Source organism: Crocodylus porosus, unplaced genomic scaffold, assembly GCF_001723895.1.
Source record: "Crocodylus porosus isolate Cpor-Errol unplaced genomic scaffold, CroPor_comp1, whole genome shotgun sequence".
NCBI classification, from domain to species: Eukaryota; Metazoa; Chordata; order Crocodylia; family Crocodylidae; genus Crocodylus; species Crocodylus porosus.
The window spans coordinates 45,867,613-45,894,410 of NW_017728907.1; the positions used below are offsets into that span (position 1 = coordinate 45,867,613).

General features: G+C 49.5%; 1 protein-coding gene across 5 annotated transcripts in view; it reads right to left on the minus strand.

Moving 5' to 3' along the window:
• The window catches only part of ERI3 (ERI1 exoribonuclease family member 3), a 161,342-nt gene that overhangs the window by 126,681 nt on the left and 7,863 nt on the right, over positions 1–26,798 (minus strand). For all 5 annotated transcript variants that reach the window (XM_019531305.1, XM_019531306.1, XM_019531302.1 and 2 more), the window contains exons 2-5: positions 25,033–25,304; positions 10,848–10,964; positions 3,790–3,849; positions 1,034–1,125 (exon numbers count right to left, since the gene is read on the minus strand). In XM_019531305.1, coding sequence (XP_019386850.1) covers positions 1,034–1,125; positions 3,790–3,849; positions 10,848–10,964; positions 25,033–25,281 — 518 coding nt within the window. In that variant the 5' untranslated portion in view covers positions 25,282–25,304. The remainder of the gene's footprint in view (positions 1–1,033; positions 1,126–3,789; positions 3,850–10,847; positions 10,965–25,032; positions 25,305–26,798) is intronic.

Consider the following 26,798-nt stretch of genomic DNA (forward strand, 5'->3'; position numbering starts at 1 on the left):
AAGACAGCCGCCTGTACCAGGCACTTAACCAGCAAAGAGCAGCTGAGAGGTTACAGGAGTGCCAGGGCATTCAGTGCTGCAACACTGCGCTGCTTCTGCAGTATGGATCTGGCCTGACTTCAAGCGTCAGGGTTACTTCTGTATGCAGCCAGCCCCCCATGGGCACAGGCAAGTGTGTGGAAGGACACACCTATACATGTGTGCCAATAACCATGCAGATACCTAAACGGCCACTCGCTCAGCCTGCAAGCATGACTGCTGTCAGCAAGAATGCCAGTTCGAGTATGCCAGCCCTGAGCCCTGGCTCTCAATCCCTTTTGCCATGATAACCCATGTGCTAGTGCCCTTGCAGTGTACCCGCAAGGCAGAGGGAAGGCCTTGTAGATGAAAGATGCCCTGGGGGCATCCTTTGCTTCAGAGATATAGAAGCTAAGACCACCCGCTCCCCACTTGCTCCTTCTCCTTCACGGGAAGTACAGTGCTCCTGTTCCCTGAGGCAACGCCAGCTGCAGGCAGCACAGCTTAGGAAACAGAACACAGCTGTCAGGATGGGGAAGCTATTTATCCCCCGAGCTCCCCAGGCCATCAGGTATGGACCGAGGCAGCCAATGACTAAAGGAGCTAGAAATGGGAGGCGTGTCCTTGCTCTGCGAGTTGGAGAATGGATGCGACTGGAAACATCCCAGTTAAGCCCTTTCCCAGGCACACAGGGACCCCTCTGCCCAGCGGTCCCGTGCAAGGCTCCCCCCTCTCCCACCTACAATCCCACACGGTGAACAAGGGGGTGGAGGAAGCTTGCAGGATTCTCAGCATCAGCGTGGATTCTCTGTTGTGGGAGAGGGTCAGCAGAAGTGAGTTGTGGGAATGAACAGGGAGGGCAAAAGCACCGTCCTCGTCCCAACACAGGGCAGATTTGTGGAGCTGCACGAACCGTCCCACTGGCTAATGAGAGAGGGGGATCTCGTTGGGGGTGGGGTGGGGTGTGGAGAACACCACACTGTGGGCCACAGGCACCTCGCCCAGCTGTACTCACATGACTTTCAGATCCCAGTCACCGCAGGTTACAAAAATCGACTTGACGCTGGGGTCTAGGAGGCCTTCCTTTGCCATCCACTCATCAACCCTCTGTAAAGAAGAGAGGACAAGCAGGTAAGCAGTGCTGGCATGGGAAGCACCACAACAGTCATGCTCAGATAAGCAGCTGCGAACGAGAGAAGAGAAAGCTGTGACCTTATCTGGGGGCAGCCCCCACCCCACACACTTCTCGCCTCATCTCTGAGCTCCTTTTCTCCACATGAGCACACTTGGGCCTTTGAAGATTTCCAAGAGGCCACATCAGGCGTGGAGCAGAAGTGATCTTATCAGGCACAACAGTGGCTCTGGGTGCCCTACGAGTAGGAATGGGACAGCAAGGCTGAAACAGGCCTCAGCTTCCTCTCCAACCTGGCCCCAGCCCCCTCCATGGAGACTGATACTGAAACAACCACATTCCCTGTGACACGCAGAGGAAGCTAGAAATTAAACCAAGAAGCTCCCCCTTGGCTCCGCAGCCCCCAGCCTGGGAATGGAAGGAAAAGGAGCGAACCAGAGAGGAATGGGAGATCCTCACCTGCGCTTGGGAGGAAATGCAACCCGTGGGGGTGGGATTCTCAGCTACCCCACTTTGCAGAGTCTGCTGCACAGGACGGGCCCCCAGCAAAGGAACATCCCTGCACACCTGGCAGGGGAAGCAGCGTGACCACGTAGGCCTGCAGCCTCTCCCTGCATTCCGCTCATGTGGGGCTTTTGGCCCGCTGATATGTCCTCCATAGGAGGTTTATATTGAGCAGATTCTTTTTGGTATTGGGTGGTGGAACCGGAGCGTGCTCCATCCACTCCATGCATTGACCTGGTACAGCAGTGCCTCCAGGACGGGTGCAAAAAAACAAAAACAAAAAAAACCCACATCCCTGCACACAAGCACCAAGGCCACCCAGCTCAGCACACGCACCTCCTTTGTGGAGGGTTCAACACATTTTCTCCCCTCCCCCTAGCTCCATGGGCTTGCTGGCACAAATCACCTACTTCAGAGTAAGAGAGGGTCTGAATCTGAAGTGAAGTAGCCCTTCCTGGTTAGCTGCCCATGTGGACACCCTTCTTCTGGATCAGCTGAATCTAATTCTGCAGTGGATTGTGCTCTTCTGGGATAAGACTCACTTACTCCTGAAGAAGAGTGGCCACACCAGGGGCACCTCAGATGCAAGTACCCATGTGCTGGCTAATTTGTGAGTTTGCACTTGTCACCTGCAGCAAGGAGGGTCGGAGGGCAGGAGCCCCGTACAAGGGACCCTGGCTACTTTTGCTGCCAATGGCATGTGAATGGCAGAGGCTGGTCTTCAATGCACACCCTGAAAGCCCCAGGGGCTGGAGTAGACCACTCCAAGAAGGCAGGGGTCCCTCCAGCCGAGGTGGGGAAGGAGCAGAGGTCGTGGCTCAGACGTTACTGTCACTTGGCTGTTACAATTCACCTTTTCGAGATGCTTTTGCCATGACCAGAGGGGAAGAGAGGTAGGGGATGTGCCTATATCTAGTTGTGAACAACTGATCTACACACCTTCAAAATACAAGAGTTAGCAGCTGGGCAAAATAACCCAGCGCATTGCAAGGGAAGCCAACCCAGCTGGGCCTAGGAAATGTGTGGCCTCAGCTAAAGGCTTCCAAGCACTTCTGGGAGTTCGGCTGTGGCCCTGGCTGGCAACAGCTTTCCCCCCAGGTCCTCTTGCACCTCCTAACCATCCCCAGCCCTCAGTGGGCTCCAGCTCTGCCTGATCCCTCATGTCTGCTCTGGACAGTGCTGGGGGATCAGGTTCAGGTGTAGAGAACCTCTACCAACCACTCTCATCACCATCATCTTCAAGACAGGGGCTGGAACAGGCAAGAGGCTCAGTCTGAGGCTGATCCATGCAGCCCCGGCAGCAAGCAGCTCACCATGGATCAGCATCAGAGGCTCCTCCTGCACACGCCACCCCCGTGTCCCAGGGGCTGCCGTGCCGTCTCGACGATGGAGGGCCCCCGGCACGACGCAGAGCCGTCATGACCTTTCCAAAATCCCTGATGTGAGTGCCCACGAAGTGCCACCCCCACGGAGGATGCTAACACTATTAATTTGATTTCCTTCCATAAGCAATTGGTGCAATTATTCCGATTAAGAACAATTAGGAGGCCCACATCCTGACAGAGACAATGCATCGTGCAATGACCTGAAGCTTGCGTGGGCTCAGCTCAAGGAGGGCTCCTCCGGTGTTTGACGACCAACAAAAGCTATTGATAGAGAAACACTTTCAAGCTAATTAAGCCCTAAAAGCTGTAGGAATCCAACATTAAGCAGATGGCATTATTAGGGCTATAGCTTCATTCACCCATCCCACAGATTAGGTTTTAAAGGCATTTTCCTTCTCCGCCACGTGTATTATGGAGCATTCACTCCACCCGCATGGGGGGAGGGCCAGCTGCCTTGCAGCGGTCTAAAACAATGTCTTGGCACGCTGCGGCTGGCTCAAGTCAAATCGCCTCTTCTCCTGTCTGCTGGCAGGAGTTTGGACATCTTGTCAGTACCCTTGACATGAACAGCTGGAGATGACAGATCAATGGTTCAATACTCTCAGCAGCATGTCACCGACGTGACAGCAAATGTTATTCTAATGAAGCCGTAATCATAGTCAAATTACGCGGTTCGATTCTCAGGCGCGGGGAGGAGGTGGGAGGGGGAGTAGAGGTCAGGGGTCAGGAACTAAAGGTTATTCTGCTTACCTCAAGCACTTGCTGGAGACTCGGCTGCCCATCCACCATGCCTTGAATAATTCCAGTCAGCTGAAACAAAGGAGAGGGGGAGAGAGCACAGGAATCAGAGGAGCAGCACATGGACCGTTAGGAGGTCTCCACACCAGCCCATCTTTCTGAAACCACACAGTGCAAATGCCAGGCAGCCCAAACTGCCTAGTGAAAACACATGTTCATTCTAGAGACAGAGAAGCAGGGGATCTCCTATGCATCCAGCTGGAAGGATTGCAACTCAACACAGCCTGCCTGGGGAAACAGTACAGGCAAGCGGCCAGTGCGTGCACAGGATGCCCCGCGTGCTGCCCATTTCAACACCGAACTCTTTTCAGCACCAGCTGAGGCTGCCTGAATCCACGCAGGCCGTTTCTACTGCATTAGACACCTTCGGCCACTCCCAGGCTGCAGTGATTGTGCTCCTTTATACACCCACAGCTCATCCACATTCTGAATCCTGTGCCCAGATCTGGTCCCTGTGCCTCCACAAGGGAAGAGAAGAACTAGAGAAAGTCCAATGAAGGACAACAAAGATGATGAGGGGTATGAAGGGACTTCCACATAAGGAAAGATAAAAAAGGCCAGGCCTGTTCAGTTTAGAAATCAGACAGTTGAGGGGAAACATGAGAAGGGTTTATAAAACACTAAATGCTGAAGAGAAGGTGAATAGGGATTTATTATTTACTCTCTCACACCAGACAAGAACTAAGGGGTCACAACATAAAAAGAGCAGGTAGTAAGTTTAAAACTAAGAACAAGGAAGCCCTTTTTCACCCAGAATGTCACTAAAGAGTGGAACTCATTGCCACCAGATGCAGTGAAAGCTGAGTTTAGCCAGATTCAAAAGGATTAGACGTGTCCTTAGAGGAAAGGGGCATCAGTAGCTATTGAGTATGGGAGTGAGGGGCACAGCCTCTGAATCAGAACTTCCTAGACAGTAAGTGCTGGATGCCGCAAAGGAGAGAGGAGGAAGGAAAACGCTGCTCAGACCCAGTCACGCTCCCTTTCAGCCTCTGCTCTCTGCCACCGTGTGACACCAGAGACTGGGCAAGATGGATGTGGGGTCTGACCAGGAAATGGCCGTTCTGACATGTTGATATGACAGGTAATGTCTCTGCAAAGGTGGACACAATAAACCTCTCTGGTTAAAAGGGGAGGGTGGTGCACTGGTGCCGTGAATGAAGGAGCAGGCGGAAGGCTTCGGAGCAGCTTCACAAAGCACGTTTTCCCATTTAAACCACTGCCAGCACAACAACATATTTACAAAAACTCTGATGGCACATGAAGCTTTAAAGCTTCACTACCACTTGTTATTCCATATGTCCTTCAGAGCAGGGTCTCCCAGGTCTGCAAACTTTGAAGACCTCCTGTTAACCCACTCGCGCCTGGCTTGCTTGCATGCTTAAAGTTAAGCCTATGGCAGCAATGTTTGACGAGCTCAGAGCCTTTACTGTGCACTAGTGAAGGGGCCTGTGCTGTGCAAAGCCTTTATTTAGTTTTTTGTAGCTCTGCAACCAAAAAAAAGCCTTCTTTTAAGGAAAAAAAGGACTGAAAACACAGAGGTCAGGAGCTCACTACCAGTGCACCTGAGCAATCAAAGAAAACAATCCCCATCAGTACAGATGCACACCGCACTGCTTTACTGAGTATCACACACGTCTAATTGTCTTTTGAAGGGCAGGCAGCACAAGGTGCAAGGCTGGGATGTGGTGCATGCATGCAGCAGCCAGGTTCACGGGCCACCACGGCAGTCTAATCTAGAGCCACAGGGAGGAGAGCTCTTGAGACTCTCTCCACCCTATAGAAACAGCCCCTCTACTACAAAATGCTTCCACCCAACTCGTGGCATGCGAGTCCAAGCATGAGCCGTGGCCCCTGTATTACTCAGTGGATGGCAACTTAAACAAGCTGGGCTGCTTCTGCCCTGTGTTTCTTTAGCTGCTTGCCTTAGAGCACTGAAACTTAAAAAAAAAAGAAAAAAAAGAAAAAAAAAGATTAAACTCCAATTAAACTGTAATTACATTTAATGAATACCAAATACCTGACTCACTGAATAAGCTGGCTATAAGCAGGAAGATTATTTTCTCTTTGCGACTTCCATGGAATGGTAATATGTACCTTTTAGGGAAGAAATTTTAATTTTAAGAACGGCAAGTTCCTCTAGGTGGGTTTCTGAAGTTCATCAAGTCATTATTAGGTGGAATTTTAAGGAAGTGGAGGGACACAGGCACTCTCTTATATTCCTGAAACTGTTTTTATATTAATCTGTATTTTAATTGGGTAACAGCTGCTGCCTACAGACTCCCATGTTCTAAAAGGAAAATAAATGTAAGAGATTAACTGCGCTGCTCTTCAGTATGGATTTAACCCATGTTTTGTCTTGTGGGCTCAGTCCTCCCGTCCCTTGGTGGATGCCTGTCCCACCACTCGCCTGAAAGACACGTTGCTCAACTACCATGACTCCTCCACCCTGGAAGTGATTGCACCAGCTCTGCGGCAAGTGGCCACGGCCTAAACTCGGACACGGCTGGGGAAGGGAATCGGCCACACAAATAGTGGTTTCTTGTAACATTGGATTTGGAAGGCCCAGGAAGGCACTGGGCACCAGCATGCTCCTTGGAAATGCCCCATAACCAAGATACCCTCTCCACCTGCTCCGTGCAGGCTGCTGCATTAGACAGAGCTGCCCCTGAAAGGATGAACGGCAAGCGGCTGTTCCAGCTGGCTTCTGCCTTCACTGCTCCCTAGTGCTGAAGCCCAGCGGTGGCAGGTCAAGAGAGCACTGGGCCCTCTCTGGAGGCAGCCACCACAGCTCTACAAGAAGGTAGAAGACATCCGACATCAGCAGTTTTCTAAGCTCCCGATGGATTGTACACAGGGAATCTAGGCTGCTCCAGGGCCTGAAAGTACTTTGGGCTTAGAGCCTGGGGATGGGAAGGGGCTCAAGTTGCTGCAAGGGATGTTGAGGTTAGATACTAGCAAAAACTTTCTCCTGAGGAGCATGATAAAGCACTGGAACAGGCTCCCCAGAGAGGTGGTGGGATCTGCATCCTTAGAGGCGTTTCAGACCCAGGTAGACAAAGCCTTGTCTGGGATGATGTAGTTTGGGCTGGTCCTGCTTGGAGCAGGGGACTGGACTAGATGTGACCTCCTGAGCTCCCTTCAGCCCCCATTTTCTATGATGCTATGATTAAGGACAGGGTGAGCAAGCAACTGTTTGCTGGCTTTTTCCAGCCTGCCCAGTGCTGCCAGCACCCTCCCAGCTGTACCTGAGCAGCGACAGGGGTTTTTCAAGACAGCCCTGTTCCCCGCAGGCTCACTAACCTCCTGGACAGATTAGCAGCACAGAGCATTGGTGCATTTTCAGCTGTGCTTGGGCAATAAGGAGACAGGCGCGTTCAATTCCCGAGGTCGCCCCGTTATCAGCACACACCCCTCTGTCAATGGGCTGTGTCTCTGCCAGGCAGTAAGCAGAGACAAGGCTGACAGTGAAGCGGCGCACAAGACGGACTGCGATGCAATGTCAGCGCCACGGCTTTTCCTCCAGAGTTTATCTCACAAACCATCGCCTCTCTGCACTGAGACAGTTTGCTGATTGCATAAGCACTCGTCTCTGGTGTACAATCTGATCAGCGGGCCTGGTCTTTCTTCGTAGACAAAGAGGCCAATAAATCTCACCCTTGCTAAGTAGAGGTGCTGAGACAAAGCCCTTTACTGGCATTTAGCAAGATGGGCATTTTCCAGGAACCGCAGCGCGGCGCTGAAAGCCTGCTGCAGCCAGCACAGCTGGTCGGAGGACAGCGTGGGGGGGGCCTTGCAACCGTGCTCCCTGGCCCCAGCTGCCCCTCAGAACGATGGGGGAGGCCCTGCTCCCCACCTGCCCACACAGAAACAGGAAAAGGGAGCACCTGGGGCTCAGTACAAGTGGGAAGGGACCTTGCTGAAGGAGTAAGAGAGCTGCACTGCAGCCTCAGCAGCAGCCCGTGGCAAAACCTTTCCCCTCCCGGCAAGGGAGAAACGAGACTCCCACTGGTGGCAGGGGGCCCATTTTGCTCTTCTTCCACCTCTGAGAAAATCAGCAGCAGAGTGGAGGGAGAGTGAAGGGGGAACACTCGGGAGTAGAGAAAAGGACCCTGATGGGGAAGGATGGAGAGAAGGGCAAGGCTGAAAAGGGAATCTGGAAAGCATTCATCATAGAGTGGACATAACGGCGACATCCGGGCCTGGGATGATGCTAACACAGCCACTACCCACAGCACAGACCCAGGCTGGACCTGTGTCACTGTGTGCGGCTCACATGGCTCCTCACGAGAGCTACCAGCTCAGTTAAGACCAGAGACCGATGGTCTGGGACAACTGTTCAGGGTCCCCTAAGTGCTGGGTTCATTTTAGTGGATGACAGGGGGAGTGAGTTCCCCTGCTTCCTAGCCACGGAGCAGAGGGATCAGAGCCTTTGCCATGTGCACAGGTCCCTCAACCAGGAACAAAGAATGGGTCAGATCACACCGGACAGTCCCACGGGTTGGCTCAGTCTCCAGACTACAGCCATTCTCCCTGCCTCATGCAGTCAGAGCTTCATGCTTTTAATGCTGAAAGAGACTTCCAAAGCCTGGCGCACTTGACCCCACTGGTTCACAGAGAAGAGAAGGAGCCTGTGGGAGCATTTAGCCTGACATCCTCTGTGTGACACCAGCCAGACAACTTCACCCACAGCTCCTGCACCCTTTTCAGCTTAAATCAGGGTGCAGGTCCAGTGCAAGGGGCACTTCCAAAGTGCAAAGGCAGGCAGAGCAGGGGTGTTCGGAAGCAGGCTGTGTGCAGGGGTGAGGGAGGAAAGCTGGCTGCTTCCACTGTCTGACTTTTGGGCAAAAGCAGTGTTGCAACACTGAGTAGGGTGGGAAGCAGCAGACAAATGCCTTAATCCCACCCACCAAAGTGGTACTCCCTGCAATTAAAAAAAAAAAATTAAAAAAAAAAAAAATCATGGAATAGATCATGAACATCTCCTATAAACCTACGTCTTGTGACTGTCCAGAATCATGCTACCAGGCTTATCCCACAACACGCACAAGGGCTGTGCCCAACAGGTCCAGGACGGGCAGAGAAAGCCCAAGCACTCATCCAGCCTGCCAGGGAAAGGTTGCAAAAGAGTTTCCGTGCCGGCCCTCTGTTCGGGAGTGTTTACAGCTTTCTGGAGAGTGCTCCCTTGGGGATGGAGTTTTCTGCACTGAGTTTTTTTGGAAAGTCTGAACCGAATGCACTGCTGTTCTGGGAGAGTGAAAACAAAACAGCATGTGTTTTCACAATGGGGGAAGCGGCAGGGACGGCCTGGCTCGACAGAGGGTTTTCTGCCTGGCGGCACAGAGCTGTTGGGTCACCTAGGCCAGAAGTCCGCTAGCGTGGGGCAGGCATTCAGAGGCCCTGGTTCTGCAACCACAGATGTCAGTGGTTTGCGATCAGGCCTCAGAGCTGGCTGGGGGATTAAAAGCACAATCTGGCATGATCCTCATGCCTATGGAAGGGTGGGGAGATGACACGAGGGGCAAGGCACCGAGTGCGCTACCCTCATCCATGAGTCAGAGGCCTTTGCTAACAGCAGCCATGCATGTATCTGCCCTGTGACATGGGGAAATTGAGGCACAGACAGAAAAAGGGAAGTGCCCCAAATGATGCAGAGAGCTAAAGGAGCAGCAGGGGTGTAGCAGACCTAGGACTTCTGCCTCCACACAACACTCACCTGGGACAGGTGGCCTCAACCCAGGGCAGTGGTGGCAAGGGAAGCAAAAGCCAATGCAAGAAGGCACCATCGAGGGAAAAGTGTGGCGTAGAACTGGCTGGTTCCCTGAGTTACACAAGAGAAAGCAAGTCCTCCCCTTCCCTCTGCCAGGGTTGTCACAACTCAGGTGCATCCCTGGCACTTTTCCTCTGCCAATAAGCACTTCTGGGAAAAGGTGGAGCACCAACAAGCAGAGCAATCATCCCTTGTGATTATAGTGACAATGGTATTCCGGAGCCCCACTCTCCTATCCTGGAAAGACAGCTTTAAAGATGGCCTCAGCACTTGAAAGCCTTCTGGTGACAACAAGCCACCAAAGCCAGGGCCTGTGAAGAGCCAGGAAAGACTGTGCAGCACAGGGTTATTTTACTCCACGTGGGATGTATCCTGCTTCCGGCCTAGGACCAGCTTCTACAAGGGGACACGTGTTTTTCACTGCTCTACAGCGACGGTCCTCTGCATCACTGCTGGCACCAATGCCCCAAATCCCCGGGTCGCTTGTCCATTACAAATGTGATCAGTCGCAAACAGCAAAAGAATTCTGGGGAGGAGCTTTAAAGATGAACACATACAGCACCTAGCACACCATGATTACGATTCACAGCTAAGGCTCCTAGGCCTCAACATCACACTTGTCAACCTTTGGAGACGCAAGGCAGCCCTCCAAATCTTGGTGAATGCAGCAGCATCCTGTTTAAAGAACTCATGTGTTTAGGACAGGGCTTACCTGGCAGAAGGGGGGCCAGGAAAGAGCCATATCCTGCTTATCTCCCCTCCCCTAGGGCAGCCATGAAAGGCTGTTGCAGCACCCCAAGGAGCCCTGACTCCCTGGTAGAGAATCACTGCCTTACTATAACAATAGCTAGTTCCCATTGTTATGGCTATTATCATTACTGGTAGTGTCAGAGTGATGTCATAGCTGTGATCATCCAAGAAATGATGCGAGAGGCAAGGATTTCTTAGGGTGATGGCTTTTATTAAACCAACTGCATAGTTGGGACAGAGTCAGACAAGCTTTTGAATGCAAGGCATTTTTCCTTCTTCGAGAAGAAGAATCCTTGCCTCTCACACATCATTATCACAATGATAATCATCATCATCATTATTACCTATACTATTAACAGCAGTAGCAGCAGAAGGTTGGAGGGACAACCTGCATTCGCCTTGCCCTTGGTGGAGATAAACCTGCCCGCATCTGCGAGCCTGTTTCGGGGTGAGAGCGCGCCTCACCGTGCACCGCGCATGCTTGGGGCTTTACCTCTGTGCAGAAGGGCGTGAGCTGAGGGTGCACCACGGGCTGCACGTACATGTGGAAGGTGGACTCTATCTCCATCGTCCTGCCATTGAGCTTCAGGATGGGGAACTCGATGATTTCCTGGAGAAAGCACAGAGCACATGCTGCTATAGATAGACAACAGGTAGGAATACCCCAGAAAGCAGACAGTCCTCCCCCTTTCATGGCGAGGGCCCAGAAAGGACAGAAGCAGGTCCAACCTGCACAACTGCAGCGGCTGAACTGGTTAATCAACCTCACTCTTAGCAAGGACAGCGCATTTGCTGCTGCTTGCAGTACCTGTCCCCACTCAGGGACTACACGCATGTGGCTTCCTGGTAACACCTGTGTTTGCTACAGCAACCCCAAGTTTTCCTAGCACAAGCCAAGTCAGCCACCCACCCACACACACCCACCCACACACACACATAGAGGAGCAGAGAGATGCATACAAAAAACAGATGCAACCCCACTCAGCAAACACCCGAGAGGATGCATTTCTTTCAGAGACAAACTCCATCATCTCTCCCATCTCTCTGGAAGGATATGGGATATCGGACAACTCGGGGCCTCGCTGCAGCCTCGAGGCTATTGCCTGGAGCACCGGCTTCAGGAAGAAGCAGGATGTGCAACTGCAAGGCAGCCCGGGCTTCCTAGTCACTCTTCCCATGCACCGCTGCGCTGCGCCGCGCTGCGCCACAGTGGAAGTTCCCCCACGCGCGCCACCCAGCCGTGACAGGGTGAGTGCTGCTTTATTCTCGCTGCTCAATTTATGCTCTAAAGGAAATAAAAACGTTCCTCATCGGAAGAGCGTTCAATTGCATGAATAATCAGCGATCAAAAATTTACATGGACCTGTTAATAAAAAGTTTAAACAAAGCCAGTTAGGATGGATTCCTCAATTACTAAAAAATATACATGGAATTAAAAGAACCGACCACTGAATAAAAGCGATAAAATCCTTTGTGTGCGCCCCCCTCCTCCTCCCCTCCCCACCCTCTCAGCGTAATGTAAGAGGAGAAGTGACAATTTGTTTGGTGTCTTTAAAGAATAATTTGTCTATGTTATTTAATAGAGATGCATGGCACCAGGGTTCTGGAGTGTAAATGAGCCTGCTGAGTGATATCCATGCAACAAGCCTCTCAAATCACTTCTGGAGAGAGGGAGAGGGAGAGAGAATCAAAAAAAATATTGCTTTTTAATATTCAAAAACAGTTTGCAAAATTTAATCAAAGCAGAGCAAAAGCTAACATTTTTACCACTTTGACATTTTTATTAGCGCTTTCATAAATTTTTAAAACATGAATGGAATTAGTTTAACAACAACAACAAAAAAACTGCCTGAAAACATCTGGAAGAGACAAATAAGAAATAATAAAAATAAATAAATAAATAAGCAGCAACTCTTGGCGAGCAGAATTAGCATGTGGAAAACGCAGGCGCTGCGGAGGAGCTGCTGCAGCTCCCTGGCCCTGCCCGCAACCCCCCCGACCCAACGAGTGTGAGGTCATACCTATGAGGCAATGACATCACCGCATGCTGGAAGCCAAAGGGAAGGTGAGAAGACGGGCAAGTGAACGGAAACAACCAATAATTTAAATAACCGGAGGAAAGGCATGGATGCCAGCGCATGTTAGGGACGCAGAGGCAGTGAGAGTAGATAAAGGACCAGAGAGGGGTCGGCTGGGTGGCAGGAAAGCACAGCAAGTCAACAGAAAAGAGGGCCACCAAGCACTTCAAGGGACGGGAGTGCGGAGAGTAACCGTGACCCCCCAGCATCACCTCTGCCCCCCAGCACATGCTAAGGTCTGAAGTGCCTCATTTCTCAGCCCAACTGCTGCACACGGGCTGGTTTCAGCAATGAAGCTCTCCCGTTTTAGGGTCGGGGAGGATAAGGGCTGGGGTATCCCTGTTCCCCTTCTAAACGGGCAGCAGGGAAAGCTGTTCAGGCGTAGCAAGAAGCTTGTCCATGAGCAAGAGTTAATCCTGAGGTAAAGCTGAATGGAAACCCCCCAAATTACCAGAAAGGTAGCACGCAGTCCTGGCTGGAAACAGTCTTTGCGTCTGAGGTAGCCAACAGTGACCCCTTTCCTCCCTGCCATGCTTGTTACTCGGAGCCCCAAGCCCTTCCAATGCTCCCCGGCTCCGACGTCCCCAACGAGGGCCACTCCTCGGAAGACGCAGGTCTGTAACGGGGCTAAAAGGGAACGCGTGGCTCTCTCCAAAGCAGCATTACCTCTGCAGCTTGGAGATCACAGGACTGCCAGCAAGTCCCAAGGGAATGAGAAGGACGTGACAGACCCCCAAGGCCATCACCAGGCCAGTGTTGAAGAGGGGTCGACACGGAGCCCTGCCTGCTGATGGGATACACAAAGGTGTCGTTTGCCTTCCAGAACCAGAGGCAAAAAAAAAAAAAAAAAAATCACTTTCAGGAGGGTCAGATTAAAGCAGACAGAGGGAATAAAAACCTGGAACATTTAACGATACTGAGAATTATTGCTGGTCTGTGAAAAGTATATGGCTGGAGGGGGGGGGAAAAAAACACAACCTGACCAGCAACTAGGATGTCCTGGGAGAAGGAACAACAGCTTTTTTTTGGCTTATTTGGTCAGTGGTTCAAGCGAGTAGTGAGGCTGTTTATCCGAATGCTCCCTGTAGCCGAGATTTTTCCAGTCTCTGGCAATGTTTGCTCCACTGGTATCTAAGGCAACAGATACCAGCCCCATGAAATCAGTCCCGCTCCTCACTAACGATGTTAGCCAGTCCTGCAATGAAATTTAACCTGTGACACTGCTGTACTTTTCATTTAAACTTTCATTTGGAGAGAAGCAGTGTTTGGAGACCCCGCAGTTTGTCCTGCTAATAAAGACAAGTGTTGGGACCTTTAAAGGTGCCATTCATCTTTCGCCTTTATTAAATTCAATTTTCTTAAGCCCATGATACATCATGAAATTAAGAGTTGACATTCCTGTGGAAACAAAAATATCTAGCAAACATAAATGGGTGGGGGGAAGGCCTCTATCACCCAGAATATATGGCTCAAAGCTGATCTGTTTCCACTTTTTTTCTTTCTTTTTTTTTTTTTTTTACAAGCATATGGTTTGTTTTAGGTATCCAAAATGTTATTACAGATCTAGAATTTCATTAGTAATTATGAAATGGGGAGCACTTGGACACACACCCCCTCCTCAACTCCCTGCAGCTCAGGAAAGCAGCCGGACACACACACGTTCTCCTGGCCAGCCAATCTGGACAATATCTACACTCTCAGGCACCTTTTGGAGGCAAAACCAGTTGAAATGTTAGTCGTCATTCACCAGCCGTAGGAAGCCCTACATATGCCCACCTCTGCTGCTGCCCAGGGGCTACCATAATCTCATCCCATGGCCAGTGACCCCTACCTCCACAAAGCCAAGTGATCACTCTCTCCTGGTTTTCCCACGGCAGAAGGCAAGTTGTGAAAGAGCTGCAATAAGATGAGGGCTGTATTCAGAGACTACAACTAGCCACAGACTACCACAAATATGGACACAGCTGCAGCACATGCAATTCCACTCCTGTGCATGGCAGCGACATACGTTGTTCAGCAGCATGGCCTAACTTGAAGGGAAATCTCAGATTCAAATTGCTGGTGATAAATAAGCAGTGTTTTATTTTCCTCTCTATTGTCAGGAAGAGTTGAACACGTTTTGCATTGACAAAACCCTGCACGCCGCTCCCAAAAACCCACCCGGACATTTGCATTTATATTGTGGGAACGCGGAGCTTCTAAAATCAATTTTAACACATCTCAAAAGAGGTTACATTTCTCCCCCAGCTGAGTTAATATATAAATGGGGGGGAGTTAAAGTGATAAAAACCTGTTACCAAGCTGGCTTGCTTTAAAAAGGGCCTCAAGCCTGCAGTACTTGAAGCATGGCGGCCCGCTCAGAGCTCCTGCTTTCCAAGCTGCCCCAGAAGGGAAAGACCATATCCACACCTTCTGTGGGTCCCAGGACAGTGCTCTTAGGAACAGCTGGAAGGCTGCAGGACAAGGGCTAGTGCAAAGGACCTCCTTTTCTGAAGGATTAGAAAAAATCATGTGAAATCAGTGCTATAAACCCAGCCTTCTCCTGCCCCACCCTCCCCAGTGAAAATCTCCCTCTGCAACACCAAGCCAAAGACTCAGGAAACAGGGAAAACTGGGAATTGGTCGTTTTAGTTTTTGCGGTGATAATAAAAAAGGCAAAAAGCTAGCAAGCCCAGCTATGCTCACTCGCCGCCTGCCCGTAACAGTGAGATCCCTTGAGTTAAAAACAAAGCAGCCAAACTTATGCTGCTATCCACCGACCACATTCTTGCAACTGTGGAAAGGACCGCGATTAGATTAAAAGATTAAAAACACATAGCGAGACTTTCCAGGCTTTGCAACCCCTTTGATCCACAGATCTATGCAAGAAGTGGGCAGGACGCACTCAAACCCATATTTATTTATTTGCGGCAGATGCAATTGCCCATTCACTTTAAAAACTATCATTGAAAACAATTTATTCCCCCCCACCACCCTCGAAGAAGTTTAATAAATACAATGGATAAAAGATGCCAGGAAAAATCAGAGCCGACTGCTCGGAAGGCAATAAACAGAAGCGGCTGCCTCAGAGAGAAAGGGATTTTTCTGATAACGGAAAGACACAACTTTCACCAAAAGGCAGCTTTACACCTTCAAAAGGCAAGGGGGGGGGAGGGGGCATGCTGGGTCTTCACCGAGGGAATGCAGGCTCAAACAGCAGCTCATTTTGGCCTGGTTTTTCCACCCACCCCCCATTTAAAGAAAAAAATGTGGCTTTCTGCACCAGGAGATTATTTCTTAAACAAACACTCGTGTTTTTGATTTACACCACTGGCTGCTCCTAAATAATTTATGGCGGGTTAAATTTATTGCACAGCCCTGGCCGGCTGCAAATTCGAATTGCCAAATAATTAGATTTTAGGGCAATGCTTATAAATTATCCGCCGATTTGTCCGGACTTGTTTGTCAGTTGCTTTGTGCTTCGGGTCATCTTTGGCATTTCGCTGTTTGTGTTTTAATTGCTGATTTACACTTTGACAGATGAGAGTTGATGCCTCCAAGTTTCGGAAGAGAGGGGGAGGGAGGAGGAAAGAGAGGGGGAAGAATCGGAGCTTTTAAAAGCTTTGTTTTTCCCTTTTTTCCAAGGCAATTAAAATAGCAAAGGGGCTGCACGCGGACAGCGCTAGCCCAGCCAACTTGCCTTGTTTCCCCTTTTAATTATTATTTCAACTAAAGCTGCTTCCGAGCTGAGTGGTCCTGCCCTATCCCCCAGGGCACTAGAAAAGGTGACCTCATTGGTCTTCTCCCCAGCTCCTAATTCCTATAAAATGGACCAAAACGAGCCCCAGAAAGACCGCCTGAGCTGGCAGGGGCAGGGAAGGGAATGCAGCACGGGGCCTGTGAACTTTCTGAAGGGCGCCTCGCTACCGCACACATGCGCAGAGGACCACAGCATGCCCCATCGGAGATGCTACCCTGTGTATTATTAGTCACCCCGTTAAACAGCCCTGTGGGGCAGCGGCTAGCACCAAATTACTTCTGCTGGGGCTTCCTGGAGGACACCACACACAGGGATTTGCCAATTATGTTAATTTAAACATATCTCCTACCCAAGGAAAAGGCAGAGGAGACGAGACGCAAGTCGAGGAAGCATGAGGCTCTCTCAAGAGCGTCGGAAAACAAAAGGGAGTGGGGGAAAATAGCATAGGGGAAGAGCCTGGTGCGGAGGATGGTCTATCCGTGGCCAGATCGCAGAATACCAGGTTGTGCCTTTAGGGCCCAGCCCTTGCCTACCCTCGGCGCTCGGCCACGGTGAGCCAGGCCCCCAACACCAGCCACTGTTTTTAAAGGACAACATTTTGGCTCCTTTGTTTTCTGGCTTCTGAGCCTTGGGATCCCACACGAGTCTCATTTCCAGGTTCTTCCCCACCAATGAGGACTAAATTCTCCTTAAGTGAAAAAAAGAGCCTTACCTACATGTGTGCTTGCAGGACCTTGGGCAACAAGACAGACACATTTGAAGCAACCTGCTTTCAAAATCCCCATTTAAAACAACAGCCAAGGGCAGGGGAAGAAGAGGAGAGAGTGGATAGCCCAACCATGGTAAAGTTAAGAACTGGGTACCCAAATCCCCTGGCTGGTTGTAAAAACCCAGCTGAAGGCTCCCATGTTGCTCTCTGCAGAGACACAAGGAGCAGCGAGAACCGGTCTCACACCCAGACAGCACCTCATTTACTTCCCTTTCTTTTCTCACCAGCTGGTCTCTGCTCATCCTACCTGGAGATTATATATGTCATATTTTTTGCAAAAAAACCCTGTCTGCCCTCCCACCTCTACTTCTTGAGCCCTCCCTCCTGCTGCGCTCCCTGCCCCAACCAGAGTAACACAGAGCCTCCCCCCACCTACAAAATGCAGAAACATGGACACCAGCCACCTCTGCCGACTTCTCCAAAAGGCACCCACAACTGCGCAGTGACATGCAACTGCAGTTTTAACTCAGGGGGCACAACAAAGACTCGCCGTCTGGAGCAGGCTGGAAGGGCCCTAAGGCCTGGTGCCCTGCTGGGATCCTGCACCTCTGGGCATCCCTGCAGCAGCCTCTCCTTGGGTTCCCAAACATTGTCTCCTTGCAGAAGACAGCAAGGACACAGCATCCTTAGCAAAGCGAGAAGCCAATGCTCTCTCTAAAGCTCCCCTCCTTCCCCTGATCCCAGCCAGACTCCATGTGGGACCCACACCCATTAGAAACAAACCCCTTTCCCTCCTAAGAGTCATCACTTCATTAAAAAGGACGCATGCAGGCAGTGAACAAAGCCTGGTGCACCAATGGATGGGCTGTTCTGCCACATCCTTTCCCTAACACGCAATACCCAGACAGAGGAAGGGGCATCTGCCCCGCATCTTGCCACTCTTCCAGGACACAATGAGGTGCTCCTCTCCCTCTGTCAGAGTCTGAAACCCCAGCAGGGGCTTTCCTGGTCAGGGATCATATGCACCTGCTCACAAGTCTCCCGCTGCTTTATGGTCCAGTGTTCCTGGGCATTACACCAGGCAGAGGAAAGGGCCAACACCACGAGAGCTAGTGAAACATCTGGGGAGAGCAGAAGGGCATGCTTGCGTGCGTGTACAAACTCTATCCCTTGACCGCAGCATGCTTCTACCTAGCAGACGGGGCCCAATAGAGTAAATGAAAAACTGTTAACAACCAACACAGGCGCTGCTGAAGAAGGCATGAGGATGCCAGGTGCTCTGGGCTGGGGAAAGGGGGAAGTGGAAAATCTTCACCCCAGACAGATTTGCACTGGATTTAACGGAAGAACTTTGCACCGCACAAGACCTTCATCCAAAGACCATGAGACCCTGCATCCCATGGCAATAATGGGCAAAGGAGGAGGGGAAAAAAAAGAAGAGGCCTCAACCAAGCCCTGCGAGTGAACAAGAACGAACACCCAAGGAAACAGGCTGCTGAGCCAACATCCCCATTTCACAGCTGGCAACGCAGAGGCCCAGACGGGTTATGTAGTTGTGCTACGCTCAGAGCCACGCTTTTACCCAAGAGCTCTGCGTTCCAGTCCTACTTTCAAAGTGCTGCCCCATGCCTGCCCGGGGGATCTGGGCAGGGCAGAAGGCAGGCTCAGACACAAAGCTTGGAAAGTTGCTAACGCCTGGGTATTTACTCTTTCATGCTTGGTCCCTGTCCCAGAGTGTGCTTTCCGGAGAGTCTGAAGAAATGCCATGCTGTTATTTCTGAGTCAGACATTTCTTCCCCTCTGGGGTTGCTCTTCATGCTTTAATGATTGTTCAGATGCTCTTTGGTGGGAGCAGGGGGCAGGAGGGGGCCTCAGGTAACTTAAAATACCGTTTGGCTTCAAAGCATTGTACTGGAAAAGGACACAAGATGTCCTCAGCAGGGACTAATGGCCCACATCTTTAAAACATGTTTTTGAAATAAGCCCAGAAAAGCATGGGGGGGGCCTGGGTCTGAACAGCTCCTGCACATGGAGATGTGAACAAGACTGGAGTCTCAAGGCGAAGCCACACAGCACTGAAGTATTGTCTACTTCCTTCCTTTCAGAAAGGCACCGGGTTGCCAACACTGCAGTGGCATGAGTTATTCTTACAACGGTCAGAGAAGGAGATCAGCACAACAGGGCTGCGTGTTCTCCAACTACCACACATCTTTTCTTCCCAGGGCAACTGCAGCTCAACTCTTTTTTGCTGTAAGCACCGAGCCCTCTAACTTTGCAACCCCTCCCCAGGTTCACATTTGTGCAGCTAGAGGCAGAACGCTCAAATCGGGCAACTGAGCAAGTGCGTGCTGCAAGGTGCAACCCACAGATCTCCATCAGCTGGAAGCAAAGGGGCAGCATGACCAATTGCTTTCCCAGGGATGATCTTACCAGGCTGCCAAAAAACAACTGGGAACTAAGCAGGCTGGAATCCAGTCAGCATGTGGGCAGGTGATCACCTGGGCACCTGCTAAGCTGGGCTTGTTGCTATGATAATGCCAGGTTTATATACAGTACTTACAGAAGAAATGGATTTGAATGTTTTCATGCATTCGATGCCCCTGCCCGGTGGTCTAGTGGTTGTGCTCGGCAGGGGACCCAGGCTTGATTCCTGCTTATGCTATCTAGCTGCTTGGGCTACACATAAATACAGCTAATTCACTACCCTGCAGCCATAACACCCCGCGTCAGATCATATGGGTCACAGCAAGGTTGTGCCTAGTTATTACAAGAACAGGGGAAGCCTCCAAGGTAAAACGACTGCCATGGAGAAAGCATCTTGTGTGTGCCAGACTGCAGCTGCCCTTTCGTACCCTGCAAAACCAGTTCTCAAACTTGGGTTGCATTTCTCCCGTCTCTTCCAATTTATTTTCCTTTCTTAAGGAGACGGGCATTCTATGTCACTGACCACATTAAGGTCTCAGCTCTGAGGCTGCAGCTGAGAAGGTTACTGTAGGATCACAAGGGAGACACATGCTATATGGAAAGCTCAGTCCAAGGGACCTGCATTGTTCCTGCAATGTTGGATGCATCTCTGCAGCATTTTGCATTCTAGCTACACACGTGCCCGAAGCAGAGTATGTAAGGGTTTAGGAGAAATGGTGATAGGGCCCTGAAGCTTTGTTTTCTTAAAAGGATTTTTACAAAACCTTTAGGGTAAAAAAGAAAACAAGTAAAACCTTTTTAACATGAACTATCCCCTGCTGTTCTAGAAACTCAAAAGAGGCTGAGAACAAAAGACGGGAAAGCAAGTCTAGTTTCGTTAAACAAAGTGCACAAAGTAAACTGTGCGGTTGGTGAAAAGAGATGATCGATGCATGGGTTTTCCTCTCCTTCCATAACAAAGACAAAGCCTCTGAGTGACTGCGTCGCATGCATCTTTAAGAGCATTCCTGTAGTAACACCAAGGGAATAAGATGAACTGGAAACTCTTTGTTCAAACTACACGTGTAACCTAAGTTGCACAGCGATAGGTAAAGTGATATTAATACCCCATTGGAGCAAAACTGCGTGAAGGCATGGGGTTAAAGTGTCCCCACGAAACAAACCCAAACTTCTCGACTTTTGAGCAATTAAAAAATCTGCCTGAACGCAGGCAGCACAGAAGCCATTGATAAAAACAGGCTGAAGAGAAAGCTTGCTGTGGAGAGAAGCATAGTAGAGTAGGGGCCAATGAAACCTCTTTCCATCTGCATTTGATCAGGATTGCCGGCGTTGCAGAGGCTCCCAATCGAGCGTACTCCGTTTCTAGCCTCCGGCTAGGATTACTGAAACAGTCTGCATGGAGCTCCTCCACGAGCACTTGGAAGCTTCTCAGCTGCATGTCTACCCGATGGGCTCCACAACAGGGGTGCGCCATGCTTAGAGGACTCTCCCCAGCCAGCACGGACTTCCAGGGTGCAATCCATGCTGATGCATCCAACTTAAAAAGCTTTATGTGGTTTGGATGCGGGCAATTTAGGGCTCCCAAACCCCTAGCTCCACTGCAGTAACAGAGGGCGACAGGGGCTCCACATTTGTGAACCAGCCCTAGCAGAAGAGCTGGATATTGTTAACAAGGAGGCAACCGCTCTGGAATTGGCTTGCCTGCCAAACTGACAAAGCCAGTCTCTGTTGACCTTCAGGGCACTGTGTAAAGCTGATCTTTTTCTCAGGCCTTCTCCTGAGGGAGCGGTTGTGTGGAATGAGGTTTTCATCCTGGGCCGAGGTGGAAGAAATCCAAGTCTGACATTCAACATGGATTGATTTAAATCAAACCAATTTTAATCATGATTTAAATGAGCAAGCAGGAAACTTTGATCCAAATCAATTTTCACCTTGTTTTTCATTTGCACTTTTTATTTTAACAAAAGGAAGAATATAATCATTTGGGGTTACAATTCGGTGGTACTTTTTGCTAATGAGAAATGTGCATATATACAGTCTGTCTTCATGTGCGTAATTATTTAGCTTAATGTGCACCATTTACACAAAGCCCTAATTTTTACATATTTTAATGTTAGAAAGTGGTGAAGGACATTTCTTGTTTGTTAAATTATTAAATCTGACAAATGATTTGCAGCAGGCTGAATTTGGACGGAAACTAGAATTCAATTAAAAAGCCACTAGAACATTGTTTTAATTATATCAAAAGACTGTAAAATGTTCCAAAAAGGAAACATTTTCAAAATACGTTTTGCATTTAGAATGAGGCAACTTATTAAAGAAGGAAGTATTAACAACACTTGACTGGATTGAGTTGATTGGGTCTGGTCGCCTTGTCCTTCAAGATTTTGGGACTAATAGATCTCATCCTCTCATACCTCATTTTTATTTATAAACTGGACAGGGGAAATAAGTTTTCCTTATTCTCACAATTCCTAATTGGTTCCTCAAGTTTGAATAAATTAGACCAGTGATTCCAAAACTATCTCCAAAAGAGATAACACCGTTGATGGGTGGGGTTGTGAAACCAATGGATATTCAAGTGCAGAAATGGGGCTCACAACCAGAAGCAGGGTCACCGGTGCATCAGGGGAACTACTGGTCTACCCACCAAAATGAAGAAAATAGTGGCTACTGTTATAAAGAGCCAGCTGAGCAACTCCAATTCAGATTCCAGCTGATAAGCAAGTCGCTCCCCTTCAGCGACCTGACTTCTTCTTGTAAAGTTCAAAGGCAAACATATACAAACTTGACTACAGCTTTTCATTTAAAGTATTTTAATATATAATAGTAAATTTAGGCTTTAACATAAGTTATCATTTTAAATTTTATTTTTAAAAAATGTGATGTTTACATCTTTTTATTTGTAAAGAGAAAAAAATAATTGAATTAAAAAAAATCCTATATTGGAGGGGATTTTTTTTTGTGAGTTAAAGGAAATCAGTGATTTTTTTCTGTCCACCCTGCTGACACCGAAGACAAGATGCATTAAGAGAGAGATGATGTCGGCTGTGGTGGGATTCTCACAGAGTCAGAGTCACTGCAAGGCCTGTAATCTCCAAGGAAGTGTCCAAAACATGAGCCAAGGAAGAATAAGACTGAGAGATCTGCTTACTGCACTCATATCCTCTTGTGTCTCTGAAGTGCCACACACAGCCCCACAACACACCTACATATGGGAGAGCTACAAACGGTTTGAGCCTGTATACATTTAGCAGGTAGGAAAGGAAGAAGAAAGGAAATAATGAAGTTAAAAAATAAAAGCAAGCTGTTAGGGGCCAGGAGGTCTACTGGAACCAATAGACAGACACTGAGTTTTGGAGAGCTGGCTGGTCAAAAGGCTCCCAGACACTCTATATGCCCCTTTTCTGCTCATACTTCCCCATCTGGCTGCCAGTCTCTGCCTTAGTACGGGAGTATGCGAAAAGCAAAACACCACCCAGAAATACACTCAAAAAAATCCACACACAGGCCTGTGCTTGGAAAGTCAAGGGGTATTGCATATCCTTTCAGTGAGACCTGATGCAGCTAAACATGCTGCAAGAACTCCAGCTCTAGCAAGCACCCCGAGTGCCACTTTTCATGTCTACACCTTCTCCCTCTGCAAAGTGCTCTTCCTATTGAAGCTCCATTCCCAGGACCCCCACAACTCCACTCTACAGGTGATAACAGAGAGGCAGAGAAGTTAAATGATTTGCTCGAGAGGGTGTGAGAGGCAAGATTTTCACAGGGCTGTTCCTGGCTTCAAACACTGTGCTCTGTCTAGGACTCCAAAGTCGAGCTTTCTGCCTCTTACACCCTCCCGCAAGTACAATTCAGCTGCCAGTTTCATGGATAACATTCAAGGCATCTGGCTCATCAAGATCAATGGGCAGCCCAAACAGCCAACAGTAGCAAACAAGCACTGGTGTGTCAAGAACCAGAGGAGGCAGGAGCACAAACAGGAAGATCTTACTCTTACAGGACCATCTTTCCAAGCACCCTCTCTTTAAGCTTTATTGGCTATGCCAATTCCAGGCTTTTCTTTAGTTTCCAAGCTAATTTGTTTCTGGGGAAGGACAGCACTGGCCACAAAAGTCGTGATGTCAGGAGGCCCGAGCATGGCTGACTAAAGAAACAAAAAACCAAAACAAAAAACCGAAGAACATCCCCACCTTCAAGGTTCCACCTCGCCAGCAAGATATATAGCAGATCTGCACTGGCCCAGACCATTACTTTCCATGGCAAGGACTTGAGGACAAAGCTTCTTAAAACAGGAGTAATCATATTCCACTCATGCTCCCTTTTACTGCCAGCTGTAAACCAGCTCCACATGCATCATGGTTTTGCATCAAAATGTGCGCAGACCAAGCCCATATCCAAAGGGACAAGGTAGAACCAATTTACAGCTTTGACAGGTCCGTGCACCCGCCGCTGGGTGTGCAAGGAATATCCTGACATCGCACTTGGAAGGCAGTTAAGACCATGCAAAAGCCACAGCCCCTCCCGCAAAGGACCCATGGCACAGGAGGGAGTTTTCCTTTAATTTTCAGGTGAAAAATGTTTTCACAGACACAAGGGACTACCAGCCCCAAGCTGATCCAGGCATGGTACAGAAGGTGCCGTCTTAGCCCAACACTGACCTGTCCACCTCACATCATCTAGCTTGAGGCAAGATCCCAGTTTAAATCATAATCACACGGGGAAACAGACCAGGTGCTGACAACAGCTCTCAGCAACGAGACCCCTTGTGAACACTTTCACTTTGAGTGCAGAGGACACAAGCTGCCAGTGGCTGGAGGCTCTCACTACTGATGGCCAAGGTCAGCATTGCACCTGCTCAAGGCATGATTCCTGCATCCAAAAATCTCGGTGCAGTTTTCAAACACCAGTTCTGCCTGCTCGCTATCACCCTGGTGACTCCTATGTAGAAGTGAGACAGAAACAGAAGAGCCCATGTTGCTAACAGTGCAAGAGTCCATGCTGGCTCTGGCTCTCTTCTTTTGGAAAGAACCATTTACAGAATGGCCCATGTAAGGGTCCAAATCATAGGCTAGCGTCAAGGGGCGAGAAGCTGGAAAAAGCATTGAGAATAGCACCCAAACTCCCACCGTAGCCATAGGCTTCTCTTGCAAATGGCTCAAATGCCACCTGACCTCACTGTTAAGACTCCATTAAGATGAGCCAGGGGAGGTTCACCTCTTTCAGAGATGCTGCATTTAAAACCCTGCTGACTCCATCAAGCAGCACCGTGTTTATTCACATCCAGAGTGCATCCTTCATAAACTTACAGAAAAGGGTGTTTTTTTCCCCTACATACACAGGCAAAGCCACCTTGAGCATATGCTAACAGCACAGGTTCCTAGCCAGGGCAAGCTCATTCCATCACCAGCTCAGAAACTTGCTAAGCATTTGGAAACCTCAGAAAGGGAAAGCATTTTGGACAAACACATTTTCACTGCCTTGGTAGAGGCCAAGGTGCAGGGTTTTGTTCATGCTTCCAGCACAGGCTCCAAGAGGCAGAAACACCTTCTGGGTTGCCCCTCAGAGACCACCTGGGTTGACAGGAGCTACTGAGGGACAGCGGTATGCACAGAACTGGGAAAGATGGGATGGACCTCACAGTTCTCTGTGGGGATAGGGAGAGACATTTCTTCCCCAGGGTGGAGGCAGCAGCTTGCAGGGGAAGAATAAATGACTGGCTGGTTACCTGAGGATGAAGCTGTGGTTTATCACACGTGGCCTCAAAATCCAACACTAGAAAGTAGTGATATCTTTGTGGGGGGAATGATGACATTGCTGCCATGGAAGCGCCGAAGCCGTGGGACGCCAGTTTCCTGCTTGTGGTGGAACTGGATTTCTTGAGAATGCCAACCAGGAGGAAGGAGTGCAGAAGTCTCAGGCCTGGATGTAAGCTTGCGGGGAACTGTGCTGCTCCAGTATGCAAGAGGGCTATCATTGAACATCCAGAGGCATCTGAAACTTAAGAGAACAAGTAGCTGGTGTTACTAAAGCATGCACACATCGGACTTCTACTGCTGCCTCTCCAACCCAACCCATCACAAGGAGGTGTTGCCTGGGCTCCCTAGTAGAGGACTCCAAACTAACATAGCAACCCATGGTAGGTATGTTGGAGAGCATCTGAGAGATCGCCTGGAGTCACAGACAACTTGAAAGGAACCTCTATAACCAGCTCAAAATGAAGAGCCATGAGACAACAGAGGCACTGCTCCACACAACAGAGCACACATCCCCACAGGGGCTCATCTGCACCTGGGTTAGAGAAGGCCACATAAACTACTTCGAGACTCAGAGAAGACAGGGATCCCAAGACCTGCCGATGCCTGTGGAAAGGCCTGTAGTAGTGACACATATGCACAACTCCCAGTAATCCCCAGGCGATTCACACAATGAGACACGACCCCATCAAAATCAGCTCAACCCTGAAGAACCAGCAGCAGACACTGGCAGCTCCAAGAGTACAGACTTCCTCAGTGCCCCAGGAGGAGGGCTGTACCTTTTGCACTGGTTTAGTTTCTCAGTGTTTGAAGCTAAGTCTGGCCTCCCCGGCAGGCATCCGGTATCTCCTGTGCTCATCGGAAGGCAGGAAGCATCCCAAGGTAGATATGCAGCAAGGCTAGGATTTACATGGCACAACAAAACCCACTCAAAAAAGAAAGAAAGAAAAAAACAAAACAAAACAAAACAAAACTGGAGGACGACCCGCCACGAGCAAAGCAGCTGTTTGCACAACAGGCAGCACTTGCTCTTTTGTACCCGCTAGTCCATCAGGTAAATAACGCACGTGCCAAAATACACACTTAATGAGGTAAATAATATGCCTTGAAGAACAGCTAAATCTGTATTTACCTGAGAGACTGGAGAAACTCGGACGGAGCAGATTAGGAGATAATTGCAGCTGAGCAGGTCGCGTGCCTCGGGTAAACACACATTTTGCAACCTTCTCTGGGAAGGGCGGTGGGTGGAGGAAAACCGCATGGGCACGCTGCAGACACTTGCCAAAGAAGCTGGGCAGTGTCAGATGGGCTCACTGCACACTACGTGGGACCAGCCGGCTGGCACCTCCCTGCTTTTGCACTTGGGGGGCAGAGGGATAAACACTTGATTGAAACAACCTGGCAGGCAACAGGCGCCTGGAAATGAAGCACCCAAGTTCCAAAAGCCAGAGCATGCTGCTGCCCTACAAGCCTAACATCATTTCAATCCCTGAGGTGCTCAGCAATACCCATCACTTTTCCATCTGCAGCTTTTATTGTCATTAATAAATGCATTACAGCCAAATAAGAGTTAGTTATCTTCACTGCTAACCTGTCCCAGATAACAGATATTTTAGGCATACGTGCTTTAAATCTTCAGAGCTGTCAGCTGCAGCTCTGAAGGTCTATCATGGCAGATAAAATATCTCGGAGTAAAGCAGCTAATCGTTGGCTGCAGTCTTTAGCCTACTGCATAAAG